The 15,332-nt window shown below is 32.8% G+C and overlaps 2 protein-coding genes across 5 annotated transcripts in view; one reads left to right on the plus strand and one right to left on the minus strand.

The window, feature by feature from the left end:
* Positions 1–1,389: 1,389 nt before the first annotated feature.
* Positions 1,390–2,579, plus strand: LOC108736986 (sperm-specific antigen 2). The gene is made up of 3 exons (XM_018469621.2): positions 1,390–1,866; positions 1,932–1,999; positions 2,051–2,579. The coding sequence occupies exons 1-3, from the start codon at positions 1,645–1,647 to the stop codon at positions 2,082–2,084; spliced, it is 324 nt and encodes a 107-aa protein (XP_018325123.1). The 5' UTR covers positions 1,390–1,644; the 3' UTR covers positions 2,085–2,579.
* The window catches only part of LOC108736984 (maternal protein tudor-like), a 37,205-nt gene continuing 24,316 nt past the window's right edge, over positions 2,444–15,332 (minus strand). Inside the window, exons 5-13 of one of the 4 annotated variants that reach the window (XM_025979660.1) lie at positions 9,134–9,253; positions 8,698–8,724; positions 8,568–8,624; positions 7,948–8,245; positions 6,896–7,263; positions 6,502–6,831; positions 5,642–6,083; positions 3,982–5,575; positions 2,444–3,927 (exon numbers count right to left, since the gene is read on the minus strand). In XM_025979660.1, coding sequence (XP_025835445.1) covers positions 2,975–3,927; positions 3,982–5,575; positions 5,642–6,083; positions 6,502–6,831; positions 6,896–7,263; positions 7,948–8,245; positions 8,568–8,624; positions 8,698–8,724; positions 9,134–9,253 — 4,189 coding nt within the window. In that variant the 3' untranslated portion in view covers positions 2,444–2,974. The remainder of the gene's footprint in view (positions 3,928–3,981; positions 5,576–5,641; positions 6,084–6,501; positions 6,832–6,895; positions 7,264–7,947; positions 8,246–8,567; positions 8,625–8,697; positions 8,725–9,133; positions 9,254–15,332) is intronic. The other 3 variants (XM_025979661.1, XM_025979662.1, XM_025979663.1) reach the window with 3 other exon arrangements.

Raw genomic sequence — 15,332 nt, forward strand, 5'->3', positions numbered from 1 at the left:
AAATGGAAGCGAAAGTCAAGGACATCAAGGCTTGCTGCCACTTACGGGTTTCTATAGAGAAATACCGCCAACGCCGACCCACACAATGCCATCGCTGCCAGCGCATTGGACATGTGTTTTTCGAAGATTTCCTCTCCTCCACGAAAACAAAAAAAAAAAAAGAAAAATCATTCATTTAACAGTTTACTCTATAGGTCAAACCCATGTTAGTTTGTTCATTTGCCATCATTGTGTGTAAGGTTCCTGAAAACCGAACCAAATAAATGTGTTAAAACAGTATTTTTAAAAACTCCACTCTAACATCGTACCTACGTTTTAACAGAAATAATTCACATCAACATTATCTATGACAACAAACAAAATTTCCTTATAACCGTCTTAAGAAAATTAAGACATTATTTAATCATCATAATAAACCTAAGAAAATCAGCGTAAACAAAGGTACCGAATTTATTTAAGAATAATAAATAAATAAAGTTTAATAAAATTCAATTCGCCATATTCTTTTTTCTTTCTTCGAGAACTTATTATATGGTTTGTTGGGATTATTCGCGATCAGTAGAAACTTCCAAAATATTGGCCCATGATACATTCTAGAATATTCGATAGAATTCATCAAAATCTTCCTCCTTCTTCTTCAATCCTCTTATATCCCCCTTCTGACACCCAATGTCGCAACTTAAACTGTAAAGGGGGAGTTGGAAACGACTGAGTAGTAACTGTTATCTATGGCAAGTGACTTTGAAATTCGCATAGGTTACATAATTGTAAAATGTTTATTTAGAAAGAAGGGTCAGACTTGAATTTATCTGTACTTTCAACTACGTTCTCCAAAGCGGTGGACTTTTGAACTACCATATATTTAATTTTCTTGTTTTACAGTTTGCAAGCTTGCTATTTAAGATTTCAGAAACACCCCTGTACAATAACATCAAAAATATGACCCATTTCCAAAATCTCACGATTATATCCGACGAATCCAACGATTTCACATGATTTGGTATTGTCTTTGATTTGTGGTTTAGTTAGGTTTAGTCATAGACTATGGTAAAACAGACTTTGCAACTCGGGCTTTCGGGCATATTCGGTAAAGTTCATAGTGACTACTCTTGTATGCTTCCTGAACTCGCGACCATCGACGTTTACTAATGGACATGCCTTAGCGGTCAAAATTGTGGTAAATCAAAAAAAGAGATGGAACGAAGTTTCGGACAATATCCATCTCTTTCACGATAGTGCGTAAGCGTGTCATGAAAGAGATAGCACTAGTCCGAACCACACGCCATCTCCCTCACTTTTCGAACCCAGAAATTATTTCAACTATATACGGCTAAGGCACGTCCATTAATATTCATCTATGGGTTTAGTCCTATTATCTATGGTTTAGTCTGTAATTTGGGACTAGTATAATAAATGGCAATAATCGTAGAATCTAGAATAATTAGTAATTATGACGATTGTGACATAATTATGACTGTAGTTGAAGAATATAAATGATAATGCATAATAATGATAGTGAATATAATTTTAATATAATTCTTCTAGAAAACATTATTTGTAACATAAAAATAATATGATGGGACTGTTGAAATTGGAATAATCAATCTGTACCTATTTGTTCAGAAATTTTCAATTCAGCTACTAATGGACAAGCCTAATGTTTATCATAAAACTGCTCGAGCTGTGCTCACCAGAGATGCATCTCTACAATCAGATGACGGTAGCAGTGTGTGTTCAAGTGTTGAATCAGTTTTAGAACTCAGAAAACCAGATCCAGAGACCGTTCTGTTAGAACTTGGATTTGGACCACCACATTCCATTAATTACTTAACAAGAGTACCTGAGCGGTTTTTACAGCCATCCAAAGTAAGCTGTCTTGCTTATTACATTATGTTACTGTACATAATTCATTTTTCTTTTTTACATTGAAGTTGTTAAAAGATATCGATATCAACAAATTTTTGGAGAAGCAAGGAGAAAAACACATTGCACATTTAAAGTATGTGAGTATTACAATGTTTATTTTAAATCACTTGCTGTATTGTTTTAGAATTACTTCCCCACCTTCTCCACTTAAAAGATAAAATTTCATACTTCCAATTTTTAAAAATCTATTTGCAAATTTAATTAAAAGTGTAACCCTTAAGTATTCAAAATTCAATGTTATTTGTAGTTAGAAATAGTAAATAATGCATTTTATTACCAGATAATTTTTAATATACTGTAATGTTTCATTCTCTCTTACTTAAGTTTAAAAGCAATAAAGGAAGTATCACTTTCAACATAATTTTATGTTGGTAATAGTTGTTTATTAATCAATTTCCACTTATTAGATGCATATATATGCACGAGTATTTTTTATAATCCTTAATGCTGTTTATATTCATCCAAGGCAAGTATAACTGGAGGTGTAATACTTGTGATCAATATTTCCTGTAGCATGTGAATATTGTAATAGTTTTAAGTAATTACGTATACTTTACACCTTTTAAGTTTTAAGGTTTATTGTCCCTCCTACTTGTTCGTAATTAAGATTATTATCATGATGTAGTTATGTGTATTAAACAACTAAATTTTAATAAAGCTTTATTTTATTTAAAAAACTGTAAATGTACCAATATCAGTTACAATAACAACAAGGTTAACTTTTTAAGAAATATACACTCTAAGAATAAAAAATTCGTATTCAGAAAGTAAACTTAATCCTAGATCAATTAATTAAAAGCAACAACGCATTTTTTTGTTGAAAACGCAATTATAACGTTTGAAATTAAAAAAATGGCAAAAATAAATCTTAAATCTTCAATAGTCAAGAATGTTGATAAGAAATTTTCCTCCGCTGATAAATTGTTTTCATAAAATCAATAATAATCCTTGTTAAAGTATATACATATAATATTTAAAGCCTTTTCTGCAAAATAAATATTTTGGTGAAAACAATCGTGTCACCGTTTTTAACATATTCTTAAAATTATTATTTTTTTTCTAAATTTACATTTACTTCATGAATAGTATCTATGATTTCTTTTTCTGCAGTTACTTCACTTTTGGAATGACTATTTTTATCCAATCTATCACTGTCATTACTTTCTTCTGATAATACACTTTTTTTATCGATATTATTGTCGGGTGGTACACCAATCACATCTGTCCTTTCTAATTGGTCTGACTTTATTTCTGTGGTACTTTGTATTTTAGTTGTATGTTCTATCGCATTATTTTCTTTTTGATATGTGTTGTTTTCATTTCTTCCATTTAAAAGAATTAATACTTCTTGTTCTACTTTTTTAATTTCATTATCTGTAGGTGAAGAAGGGATACTCTGAAGATATTCTTCTATTTTCTCTTTGCTTGTTTCTTTGTTGGTTTCATTTTCCATGTACAATATATCCTTTTCAGTAAAAGTTTTACTTATTTCATTTTCTGTTTTCAGACTTATATGATTCATTGTATTTTCACTTATTAACATTTTTTTATTTAGAACATCTTCGTCAATTATATTATTTAATATACTGGAAACAACTTCAGCAGTCTCATTATTGTGTAAAATATTATTTTCCGTGATCATGTTATTCGTTTCTCTATCCTCTAAAATATGAGATTCATCAAACTGTACTTTTTCATTGGGTATTTGTATTTCACTGATATTTTCATTTTTCGGTAAATCACTAGTTTCAGATTGTAGATGATCATTGATTGTACTCATTTCGAGTATCGTTTCTTGAGGATGATCAAGAATTTTCATAACTTCCGAACAAATGTCGTTAATAATGTCTTTTGCCAAACACTCTCCTACTACAAGTCTTTTCGGGCTGCTTATAAGTGATCCCAAAGGAGCACAGTTTAATTCGGTTCTAATGTCTTTACCATCCAAATACAACCTTACCATACCATTAGTTACAAATTCTATTTGGAACGTTGTCTTGCCTGTAAAAAAAATTATTATAATTAAGTACTATAACAATTAATACTTGTTTGTACCTCCGTTTACAAGAATTGAAAGTTTTTCAGACGATTCGTCACTCCACCTATGACCAGGAAGAAGTTCCAGTCTGCATTTTATTGCCAGCGGTGCAGTTTCAGAAATTCTTTCATCAAGTTGCCTAATATGTGCAGTCTCACAAATGTTTCCATAATCAATGAATCGCACTACATACACTACTTCGTTTTCAAATTGCTTAATTTCCAATATTTCTGCTCGGTACCAGACTTGATCTTCGGGAAATTGAGCTGCTACCAATTCTGTATTTTCTTCGGTCTTTTTGTTAAAAACTTCCCAATTCAAAGCATTTGCCATGGTTTCAATAATATAGTCTAGTTTGGGAACATCTTCTGCTTTCTGAATCCAAAATTCTTCGACGGATTCAAAGTGAGATATGAAGCCTTCCGCTGTTTCTGGTAATAGTTTTTCAGTAATACTCTGATTATCAAGGAATAAATCTACTATTGAAGTTTCATCGGCGGTGATTTTGTGAACGTTAAAAATAGTAGCACCGTCTGCCGACAGTTCCCTAAATTTTTCTGTGGCTTGCGGAGACCATTGTAGTGTTCCAACAGGTTTGTTTAAACTACACTTTATAGCCAACGGAGGCAATAAAATGAGATCTTCCGGTAGTTGACGTAAACCACTGCAAGTGCATGAATTGCCATAATCGATGAATATCACTTCCAGTCCTGCGACAGTGTTCGATAATATTCGAGCTCTGTACCACATTTCGTCCTCAGGAAACAAAGCTGCACAAAGCGATCCGGGAGCGATATCTTCGAGTTCAGCAAAATTCTCGGCCGTTGATAATTGCTCTGCAATCCACTCTAAATCACCAACCGAATTTTCCAATTGAATCCAAAACTCTGATGGAGAATTGAGATGACTTACGTAACCAGTAGAACTACTATCTGTTTCTAAAACCAACTCTCTGACCAATCCTTCCATTAATAATTTTTCGGAAACTTTTTCTCCGCCTGAATAAAGTTCCACGTACGTTGACTTCTCGTTCTGATGGATAATTTTCATCATGAGATTTTCGGTTTTAACAAGCTGGTCGAAGCGGTTGAGAGAAGCTTGCGTCCATTCTTCATCCTCAATGGGTTGTATGCACAGACTACATCTTTGTGCATACTGTTCTAAAGTGAGAAGATCCGGTGGTAACATTTTTAGTTTTGTAGTTTTATTATCAAGAACATCGGTGTTACCATAATCTATAAATCGTACCGAAGTAATGTCAGCATCAGCGTCTAAAATCTGGCATCGGTACCAGATTCCATCGACAGAATATTGGGCTGCACATAGAATTCCTGCAGTTGGGTTTTCTAAATCTTGCAGAAGTGATATCTGTTCTTGAAGAATATTTTGTAAGCTTTCGATTTGATCAAGAGCAGTCAACAGCTGCAAATAAAATTCTCCTGGGGAATCAGAGTGACTCAATAAAACAGGTACTCCTTCATATTGGTGCTCTTCCTGCTCATCTGATGATAAAGAAGAGATAATCTTTCCCTCCCATCCGCAATCTCCATACCAAACCTTAGCATACACTTCATTTTCAGGTAATTTCTGTAATGGTTCAGTCAAACAAATCTGCAAAATAAATTAATTTTAAATTTTATTACTATATTAACCTTTTCATTAGTGGATTAGTCATACTTTTAAAGCTAACATGTGCAATTCCGAATGTTCGAATGCCAATTCTCTGACTTCAGATTGGCTTACAGATTCAGAATTACCGTAATCAACATATATGACGGTTATCTTATCGTCTTCTATTGCTGTTACTTGACCACGGTACCAGTTACCATCGTCTGAGTGAACAGCTAATATAAAACCTTCCTGAATTTGCAATGATTCATCGGGAACGGTGTTATCATAACTATGGAACATCGAATCTAATAGCTGTGTTATCGTATCGCCAAAATCGGATGGTTGAATAAATATACTACTTTCGGTAAAATGGGACACCCAACAGGCAATAGTGGAATTAAAAACGGGCATAGGACATAAAAACGATATCCATTCTAAAGTTCCTTCATCCGGTTCGACAAGCTTCAGTTTGTTTCCAGTTGTATCATAAATGACTACTTCGAGTTTGCTAAAAAAATGTTTGTTACCATTTAATTTTTTTAAAATTTAACATTGTAGCTTATTACCACTATTACTAAAATAATTCGAAAATAATTTATTTTTATACAGGTCCCGAAATGCAAGACTATCCCACAAACTCTAAGTCATACGATGGAGAATAAAATTTTTATCACTTCATGATGCACGTTTTATTGAAAAATTGAGTCGTTTTGTGTTATATTTAACTAAAAATTTCATAAAAATAAAATGGTACTAGGTGCCTATTAAATATTCAAATCACTTCAAGTCATTCCTGATTAATATATTCACGAGAATTGTACTAGTCACCGAGGTTAATGTTTCACATCATTGGCAAATACTGCAACACTCGCTTTTTTTTTCAATAACACAAACGATCGACTTATTATACAAAAATGGAATCTTACTTGTCATCTGATGTACTTGTGACGTGAACAATTACTGTATAGCCAACCACCTGTTTTAATGTATCATTCCAAGTTTTTTCCGCAGTAAAACTGTTACAAAGACAACAATTGACTTCTTGACCATTGGGAAGAATGATAAAAAAATCTTGTACGGTGTTTACAGCTGATAATGTGACTCTTATTTGTTGATTAAAAAGTAGACAAAGATCTGTGTCGGTAGAATATTTCACTTTAAAAACTTCTACGTCCTTTTCTGGAGACTTCGCTAAAGAAGCCGAGATAAGTAGTTCTGAGATGTTTTCGCAATTATCATAAAGTTCAACAACGTACCTATTTTCAGTAATAAAAAAAAACTGTAACTAACCGCATATTATTTTGCTTTGTTCCGACTTACTTTCCTTGGTTAAACCCAGTAAAATTACACGAATAATGTTCTTTATTGAAGTATGAAGAGAATGCATCGGGTTCCGGCCACGTTTTTTCTACGGGTAACAGAGCTAATCCGCAACAAATAGCTTGTGCAGGCATTTCCATGAATTTTCTTTCTATAGGCCAAATTTTTTCAGTTATCGCCACATTACCAAAATCCACATATTGCACTTTCCATTGCGAACCAATACTTTCAATAATTTGTGCCCTATATACGACTCCGTCTTCAGGGAACAATGCTATAACTGGTGAACTAATGGATAAATCTATTGAACTCGGATAGCGATTTTGATAGCTCTCTTGAATATCTTCCATCATTTTCTTAAATTCCTCCTTTAAGTTAAAAATAAATGCATTATGAATAAAACCATAAAATAGCAAAATTGAGTAAAGCATCTTAGAAGGAGAAACTAAGTGGCTTGACTTTGCCTTAGAAGTATTATGTGGATTGATTTTGATTTTAATTGATGGGAGTCAATTTTAATTTAATTTTATGTATTCACTGCTAAACAGTAATGCTTACCAAAAAAATATATGCCAGTAGTAAAATAGAGTACATGTAAAATCAACTTTGTAGGTTTTATTAGAGCACTGATGAAAAGAATTTGTGAAACTATTAAAGAAATTACGATTTTAATTTTGTTTGCATAATAATTAACAGATTATTAAAAAGAAACAATTTATTTTAGTTAGTTTGTTAGTTAATTAATTCACTTTAATGCTTGAAAACCCTACAAAAATTCTTCTAAAACTTCTCATTGTTAATACATTGGTTCGACGATTTTGTGACCTTCGTAGTTAGGCAAGATCGTCGTTGTTGCTACTGTCACCTCTCGTAGTTTATTGGTAGAGTAATGGTGCGTAAAGCCAGGAACCCGGATTTGATTCCCAACGAGAGCGTGACAGTAACAATTTTTCCTCATTAGTTTAAGGTTATCTATAGTCGTAAAAATTAATTCACTTTAATGTATTCAAAACCTTACAAAAATTCTTCGAAAAGTTCTCTTGGTTAGTTACCTTACAATTTTGAAGTTGGCAAAAAAAATTGGTAGGATTATAAAACCAACATATGGAAATAACTTCGGTTGTATCTTGTAGATTTAAAAACTTGAAAGAAGCATTAGCAGGTGCTAAATCTAAAGGCTTGACAGTTTTTTCTTCCCGCGGTAATTGTTTAATTTGGGAATTTAAAGTTGCCTCTTTATTAGATCCTTTTTTATTATCGCTGTTACTTTTTCCCTTATTTCTGAAATTTACTTGTGGCCTGCTGCGCCAGTTCTTCTCAGATGTATCGGAGAAGCTTTTATCGCTGCCACTAAACCATTAGGCAAATAAAAAACCAATTAGATACAATACAATAAAATAATGTCAATTATATATTTTTTAATTTGTAACATAAAAAGGAATTTTTATATTTTATTTAAAACTCCAGAATTTCACAAAAATATATTCTAATACAAATATTTAACAAAATAAAAATAAAATGGAAAACAAACCAACTCTGCAAGAAGTAAAAGTAGACCAAAACAAAATTTTGCAATGGCCAAAATAAAAAATAAAAAAGAAAGCAGAACTATTCTATAAACATAAAAACTTTAGAGAAGCTCATGTAGCCTGTTCATTATAAAAAAACTTACCTAATTCCCTTAGACTTGCCAGATTTAGTTTCTTTTTCCTTTTTCTTCCATTTATCTCTAATATAACTCAAATCAGTAAAAACTACTTTTTTAAAATCTGACAAAAACAAATCAAAACTACGAGAATTACCTGTGTACTTCATTATTCCAATCCTTTCTGTAAGGAGTAATTACGAAATAAAAAATGTCTTTTCACAGAAATATTTGTCGGACGCAATGATCTGAATTTCGAAATAAAATTGAAAATTGTATTGACGATAGGTAACTCGCGTACGAACACGATGTTTTATACACATATATATTCGATTAAAGCATGGTAGGTGTTCGCATTTGAGACTACATTTAAATTTCAAGTGTAAATTTGTAAATAATATAAGTTTAAACAACAGGACAGGACAGACGTTCAAAATTTGAGTAATTATTTTGACCGTCTGAAGGTGACCAAATTAAGAAATAATAATAGTTGGAGTTTTAATATTAAAAATAGCCAAACCAGCAATTGCTTAGAAAAATCGGCTGACATATAAAATACATAGTTATATTTTAAAGAAAAAGAAAAATAATACCTGTGGCCCTTATCCTGATTATTCCAATTATTATTCGAGTTGTTACTTTCCTTACTCCTATGAAGTTTATTTCTCTCAAATGACTCCGTATCACCCCATTTATCATTTTTAGGACTATCTCTATAAAAATAATATAAACATGACAATAAAATTTTTCCATCATCAAAGCGTCATTAGTCCAAAAAAACAATTAGCATAGAGAAAAAAAATAAAAAAATTAGTACTGCCTACATACATAACATTTTAGTTCCTGAACTCATCTGTGTCGACTTTGTTTTAATTGCAATAAAATTTATCTACTATTTTATCAACTTAAAATAGCTTTTGCCACTTATAAATTTATAGGACAAAACTACACATAGTGTGATCAACTATTATATAAGTATCTAATTAACTCTTATAATAAGTATCAGGAATGATATTATCCCTGAAATAGTTTCTGCTTTGAGTCGCGATTGTGGCAAAATATTATTAATTAAACGGCAAAACCGTACATAACTTTTTACAAAAGTAAAGGGTTCGTTATCGAAAGCGATCATTTTGGCTATTAAATAGTGGTATCTCTTCTTCCGCGAATCACTAACATCCCACGGTCTTTTGTTTCACCTCTTTAAAGGTATTTGATTTGAGGCATTACTTATTTGCATCTGACGGGGCTCAAATTCAGAATCCTTGGTATTAAAAACATTAGATGTGCAAAAAAACTTCGTTATACTGCACCTTATATTTAAATAACGGATGTTTTTTCATGGACGATGCGATTATAGCTTTTCTTTTTTCATCTGCGCGTAAAATTTCGGCTTCACACAAAATGCACTTCGTGTTTTTTCAGCCACCCTCAAAATGCTTCCTAACGTTACACTTTCTTGTAAACATGATTTAAAATAAAATTCCAGGAATTAAATTCGTAAACGTATTACAACCAATAATAGTAAAATGTTTTCGTTCTAGCTCGCTTTTTATTAAATATTAAATACCACCCTCATGAACGTAACGTCCAGACCCGCTGTAAACAAGCGTGCAAGGTGTGCACCGCAAATTCCCATTATGGTATAGTTTTTGTAGTTGCTATTTAAAAATATACTTATAATTTTAGAAAAAATGACAGACTGGAGTTATTACAGCTATACCAATTCGGTTGTTAAGTTATTGTTAGGTAGTAGGTAGATGAAAAATTGCCGTTTTGAAATCTTACACCAACAGTTATGCATGTGAACAGACTGTGGTCAGCGAATTAGCCCACGCACCGATATGCTTAACGTAGTGTTTTTTAGTATGTATAAATACATTGTTTCGATTTTATTGTTTAATTATTATTACAGTTGACGCGCATGGCATACTGGTGTTTTAATAATTCAAACGTTCCAATTAATATTATGTAATTTCCGCACATCATGTGTTGTTACTGCTATAATTGAATGTGTATTTTTTTTTTCAAGAAAAAGCTAGTTTTGAATTTAGCTCTTTTTTAAAACTGGAAATCGTACACGGAACGTTTAACAGGCGCAGTCAGAAGGATGTGTGAAGGAAAAGTGCGGAAAACAAGTGACTTTTGGAAAATTATCAGTTAAAAGTGCAAAATTGGGATCCAGATTTCGTGCCGAAATACTGTAAAAGTTCGCTGAAATCCGAATCCGACATCCACAAAGGCTCGCAGGACACCCCACAAGGCTCAAGTCCATCACCCTAGACATTAAAGTCTGTAGTAAACGAATACGGCAGCAGTCAAAAATCGACTGCAGCGAAAGTCCAAAAAGTCTGCAGGGATAATCCTGGAAAAGAAGAGAAGTCAACTACCGCAGCAAATCACCAAAAAGTCTGGAGTGACAATCCTGGAAAAAGGAGACGTCAGGTACCACAGCACCTTCACAAGAAAAATCATCTCCAGCACAAATCACAAATCAAAGGTAGGTCAAGAAAATCGTATTTTTGCAAGTGTAAATAAGTGCAAGTTTTATTCTAGCCAGTGTGGAGTAGTAGCTTAATCTACATGAGCTGGATAAGAATATGTAAGTATTTATTTTTTCCTTCGAATAATAAACTCTGAACTAATTATGCTCAGTAAACTAAAGATTAAAATTTCATGACGAATCCAGTAAATAGAGTAGAGATCATAGATTTGGAAACTCTAAATAGGTCATTAAACTCGATTAGATTAGACGATTTTATCCCCGAAAATAGGTGTAATAATATTAGTAATCCAGCAGTAAACCGTTACCGAACAGTTAATTAACGCAGCGAAAAACTATGGAGAATTTTTACCCAAGTTTAATGGTTTATAACAAAAATTAATAGCTATTACGACAAATATAGCACCAACGACCAGACTTTAATAGAGATTTTGTAGCTTACAGTTCCGACCTAGTTAGTTGGCCAATTCTTAAGTCCACGTTAAAGAATAGATTTGGAGATTTTACAGATAAGAAAATTTTGGCACACCTATTTAAAATTTTAAGAATTAAACTACACAAGTCTTTAAGTGTATTTATACAGAGAGTTAAGAATTCACAAACTAAAGTAGATGTTAAGATAACACAGGATGAGTTATTACCAGATCAGTAAAATGAAATTCATAAAGTACATAATTAGTGAGTAAACAGCATTAGTCGTATTGTACAACAATTGTCCTCTAAGTTACAAATCACATTGGAAGACCACGAAACATTGACACAAACTACAGCAACTGTTTTAAATTACATTACCTAACAATCCTTCATTAAGTAAACTTACACAACCTAAACCAAATAATAACCCTAGTAGATTGCCAAATTTACCAAGATCGCCCAATTTACCGAACAAAACAAATCCATTTATTCGATATGACAGACAACAGTCAAATTTTTATGCAAAACCATCAATTGGCGTTAATAATGCAAATATTGAATAAGAAGAATTGAAAGCTCAGCGAAAGTAAAATTAAATAGCATTAACAATAATACATCACAAAATAGAGCTCCTAATTATCAGAACAATTCTAATTCGCAGGTCAGAAATACTAACAATTATCAAACATCAGCATTCAGAAAGTGGCGAAATCCGAATGTAATTTTACAAAGATAGCGCAGGTTAGTAGTAATAACTTCGTACAATAGGATTACAATAGCGATAGACGAATGTAGTGTTTCAACTGATGAGAATGTTTTAAATAGTGACAGCGATTTAGCACAAGAGAATGAATGAGGAGATTACCAAAATTTTGAGTTGTCTTGCGAAGATGTAGATTTTTCATCTCACGATCAATCTATGAAGAACATAGAAAATTTTCGGCAACATGCCTCGGAACAAAATTAAGAAGTAACAGCAGTTCATTACCTAATACAGGGTAATGAATAATAGATAGTCCACCTTTGAAAATATTAATTGACACAAGCGCAACATATTAGTTAATTAATACGAAACCCGTAATGATTATTTTCTAGAATTCAGGCAAAACGAAAACTTTGTTCATAAAACCATAACTTTGGAAACAATTCATAACCAGCCAGTCAATATAGACATAATTCAGGAAAATCAATTCTTAAAATTCTTCATTGTAGATTTCCACGCACTATTCGACGCATTATTAGGTTCACAGTGCCTAGAACAAATGGCATCATCTATTAATTATCAGACAGGCAAAATTGCTTTAAACGACGAAATATACCCATTATATAGATGTTAGAATCAACCGATCCAAAATAAAATTAGGAAGGAACATTTTCGATACCTATCAAGACAGGAACAGTTTTAGTACCAATACAAAAGATAGGACACCTATTGATACCAGAGACAGTAACCATCGCAAATAATTACCATTGCGAAGTACCTTTTGTAGGCAATAATTTTAATTTAGATAACAATTACCGATAAAATACCACAAATGGCGCGGTAAACTCCATCTGTAGTACAGTGCTACATTTTAGGATTAGGTATTCTCAACAAGGTCCATTTAAATACATGGATATCTACTTGCTGAAAGCAAATCCCGGCGTAGCTCATCACTACGTGATAGGCACGTTACCATAATCGAATAAAATAATTCGAAATGGTCTGTGTTCTGTCGAAACTGCCAGACGCGGATCGCAATTTCGATCTTGTTGGATCTCATCAGCGCGTCGCAGACAGTTTCGACAGAACACAGACCAATTTACCTTATAAAACGTGCTGTTGAGATAGCAGGTAAAAGTGGTCTATGTTCTGTCGAAACTGCCTGGGATGCGCTGGTGAGACCCAACAAGGTCAAAATTGCGATCCGCGTCTGGCAGTTTCGACAGAACACAGACCATTCCAATTATTTTTTTAAAAATTACCGAATTAAAGCACGGACGTTCAACCCTAACGAAATTGACTTATGTAAAGTACAACGCGACACAAGTAGTAATCATAATAACACCGGATCATCAGCGGTTAATTTAGACCATCATCAGGGCAAATACAAGTATAACATTGAAAAATTATGTAACCAGTTTAGACACATATTTTATAAGGAAGGCGATGTATTGACATTCACCAGTTCGAGTAAGCATTCAATGCCTTTAAACGATGACACCCCAATTTTATCAAAACCGTACACACTCCCCCATATTCAAAAATTAGAGATTGAAGAACAGAAGGAAGAACTTAAGCGCAAACCATAATAACAGAGAGCAGTTCACCATACAGTTCATAAATATTTTTAGTTCCAAAGAAAGCAGACAAAAGTGGCAATAAATCATGGCATTTAGTTGTAGATTTCAGAATATTAAACAGTAAAACGATTGAGGATAAATATCCTATCCCCAGCATAGTTTCTATTTTAGATTTGTGATTCCAACTACTTTTCTAAAATTGATCTTAAAGGTGGATATCATCGGATAGAGATTAAACCAAAAGATCAGTATAAAACAGCGTTTTCAACCGACCAAGGTCATTGGCACTTTTTGCGAATGCCTTTTGGATTAAGAAATGCACCCGCATGTTTCGTGCGTGTTATGAATAATGTTTTAAAATGATTAATAAAGAAAGTCTGTTTAGTATACTTGGACGATATCGTCATTTTAGGCAAAAGTTTGGAAGAACACCTCCGAAATTAGTATTTGAAAGATTAGAAGAGCATAAATTTAAAATAGTCAGAGAAATCCGAGCTCTGTATGAAAAAAATTGAGTATTTAGGTCATATTACTTCAGTTAATCGTTAAAGCCAAATTCCAAATTAATAGAGGAAATAAAGCATGTTTCATTACCAAATTCGCAGAAACAAATAAAGTATATTTAGGACTTTCCGGTTACTATCGAAAATTTATTAAAGGTTATGCTACAATTACTAAACCATTAACAAATTGCCTTAAGAAAAATAACAAAATTGAGCACACACCAGAGTTCGTTAACGCATTTAATTCTATAAAGCGATTAATAACAAATCCACCAATTTTAGCGTATCCCGACTTATGAAAACCATTTAATATTACGACGGATGCATCAAATGTAGGTATAGGCACCGTTTTGTCACAAGGACCCATTGGCCCCGACAAACCAATTATGTACGCGAGTAGAACGCTTAATAATCATGAAATTAATTATTCTACAATCAAAAAAGAGTGTATAGCTATAATATGGGCTTCCAAAACATTTAGACCTTATTTATACAGTCGCAAGTTCAATATAATAACCGATCATTAACCACTATAATGAAGGTGAGAGCGAGTGTTGAAGTGCGGACGTGTTGTATCGAGCTCTGCGCGTTTGTATAGTTTTAAGTTGAGTTTTAAGCGATTTGGGCTTTGATTTTTGAGTGGCGAAAAGAGGATATTATAATCAGTAAATAGATTAAAGAACTTCTGGTTTTTAAGGGTTCCTTTATAAGTGAGTAATTTTTAAGTTTGTAGCATTAATTTGCTTGTGTAGCCTCCGAGTGGTCGACCCGGGCATAGCGGGAGATAATCTCTTAGCAAAAAAGTTTAACTAAAAAACTTAACTAAAAGGACATAAATGCCCTGAAAAGAGAAAATGAAGATAAAGAGAAAAGGATAAGAACAAACGAACAGAAAATAGAACTGATGAAAAAATCGCTTGAAGAACAAGAAAAAGAGACAAAAGAAAAAATAAGAGAGCTAGAAGAGGAAATTAACAAGAAAAAAGAAGAGAGAATGGAGACATGCGTAGAGAAGTTGCAGGCCATAACTGCAGAAAAAAAGGCAAAGATCTGAAATGACTAGTCGAAGGCGCAGAAAGGGAAAGAAGG

The sequence above is a fragment of the Agrilus planipennis genome, unplaced genomic scaffold, assembly GCF_000699045.2.
Source record: "Agrilus planipennis isolate EAB-ADULT unplaced genomic scaffold, Apla_2.0 scaffold145, whole genome shotgun sequence".
Lineage (NCBI taxonomy): Eukaryota > Metazoa > Arthropoda > Insecta > Coleoptera > Buprestidae > Agrilus > Agrilus planipennis.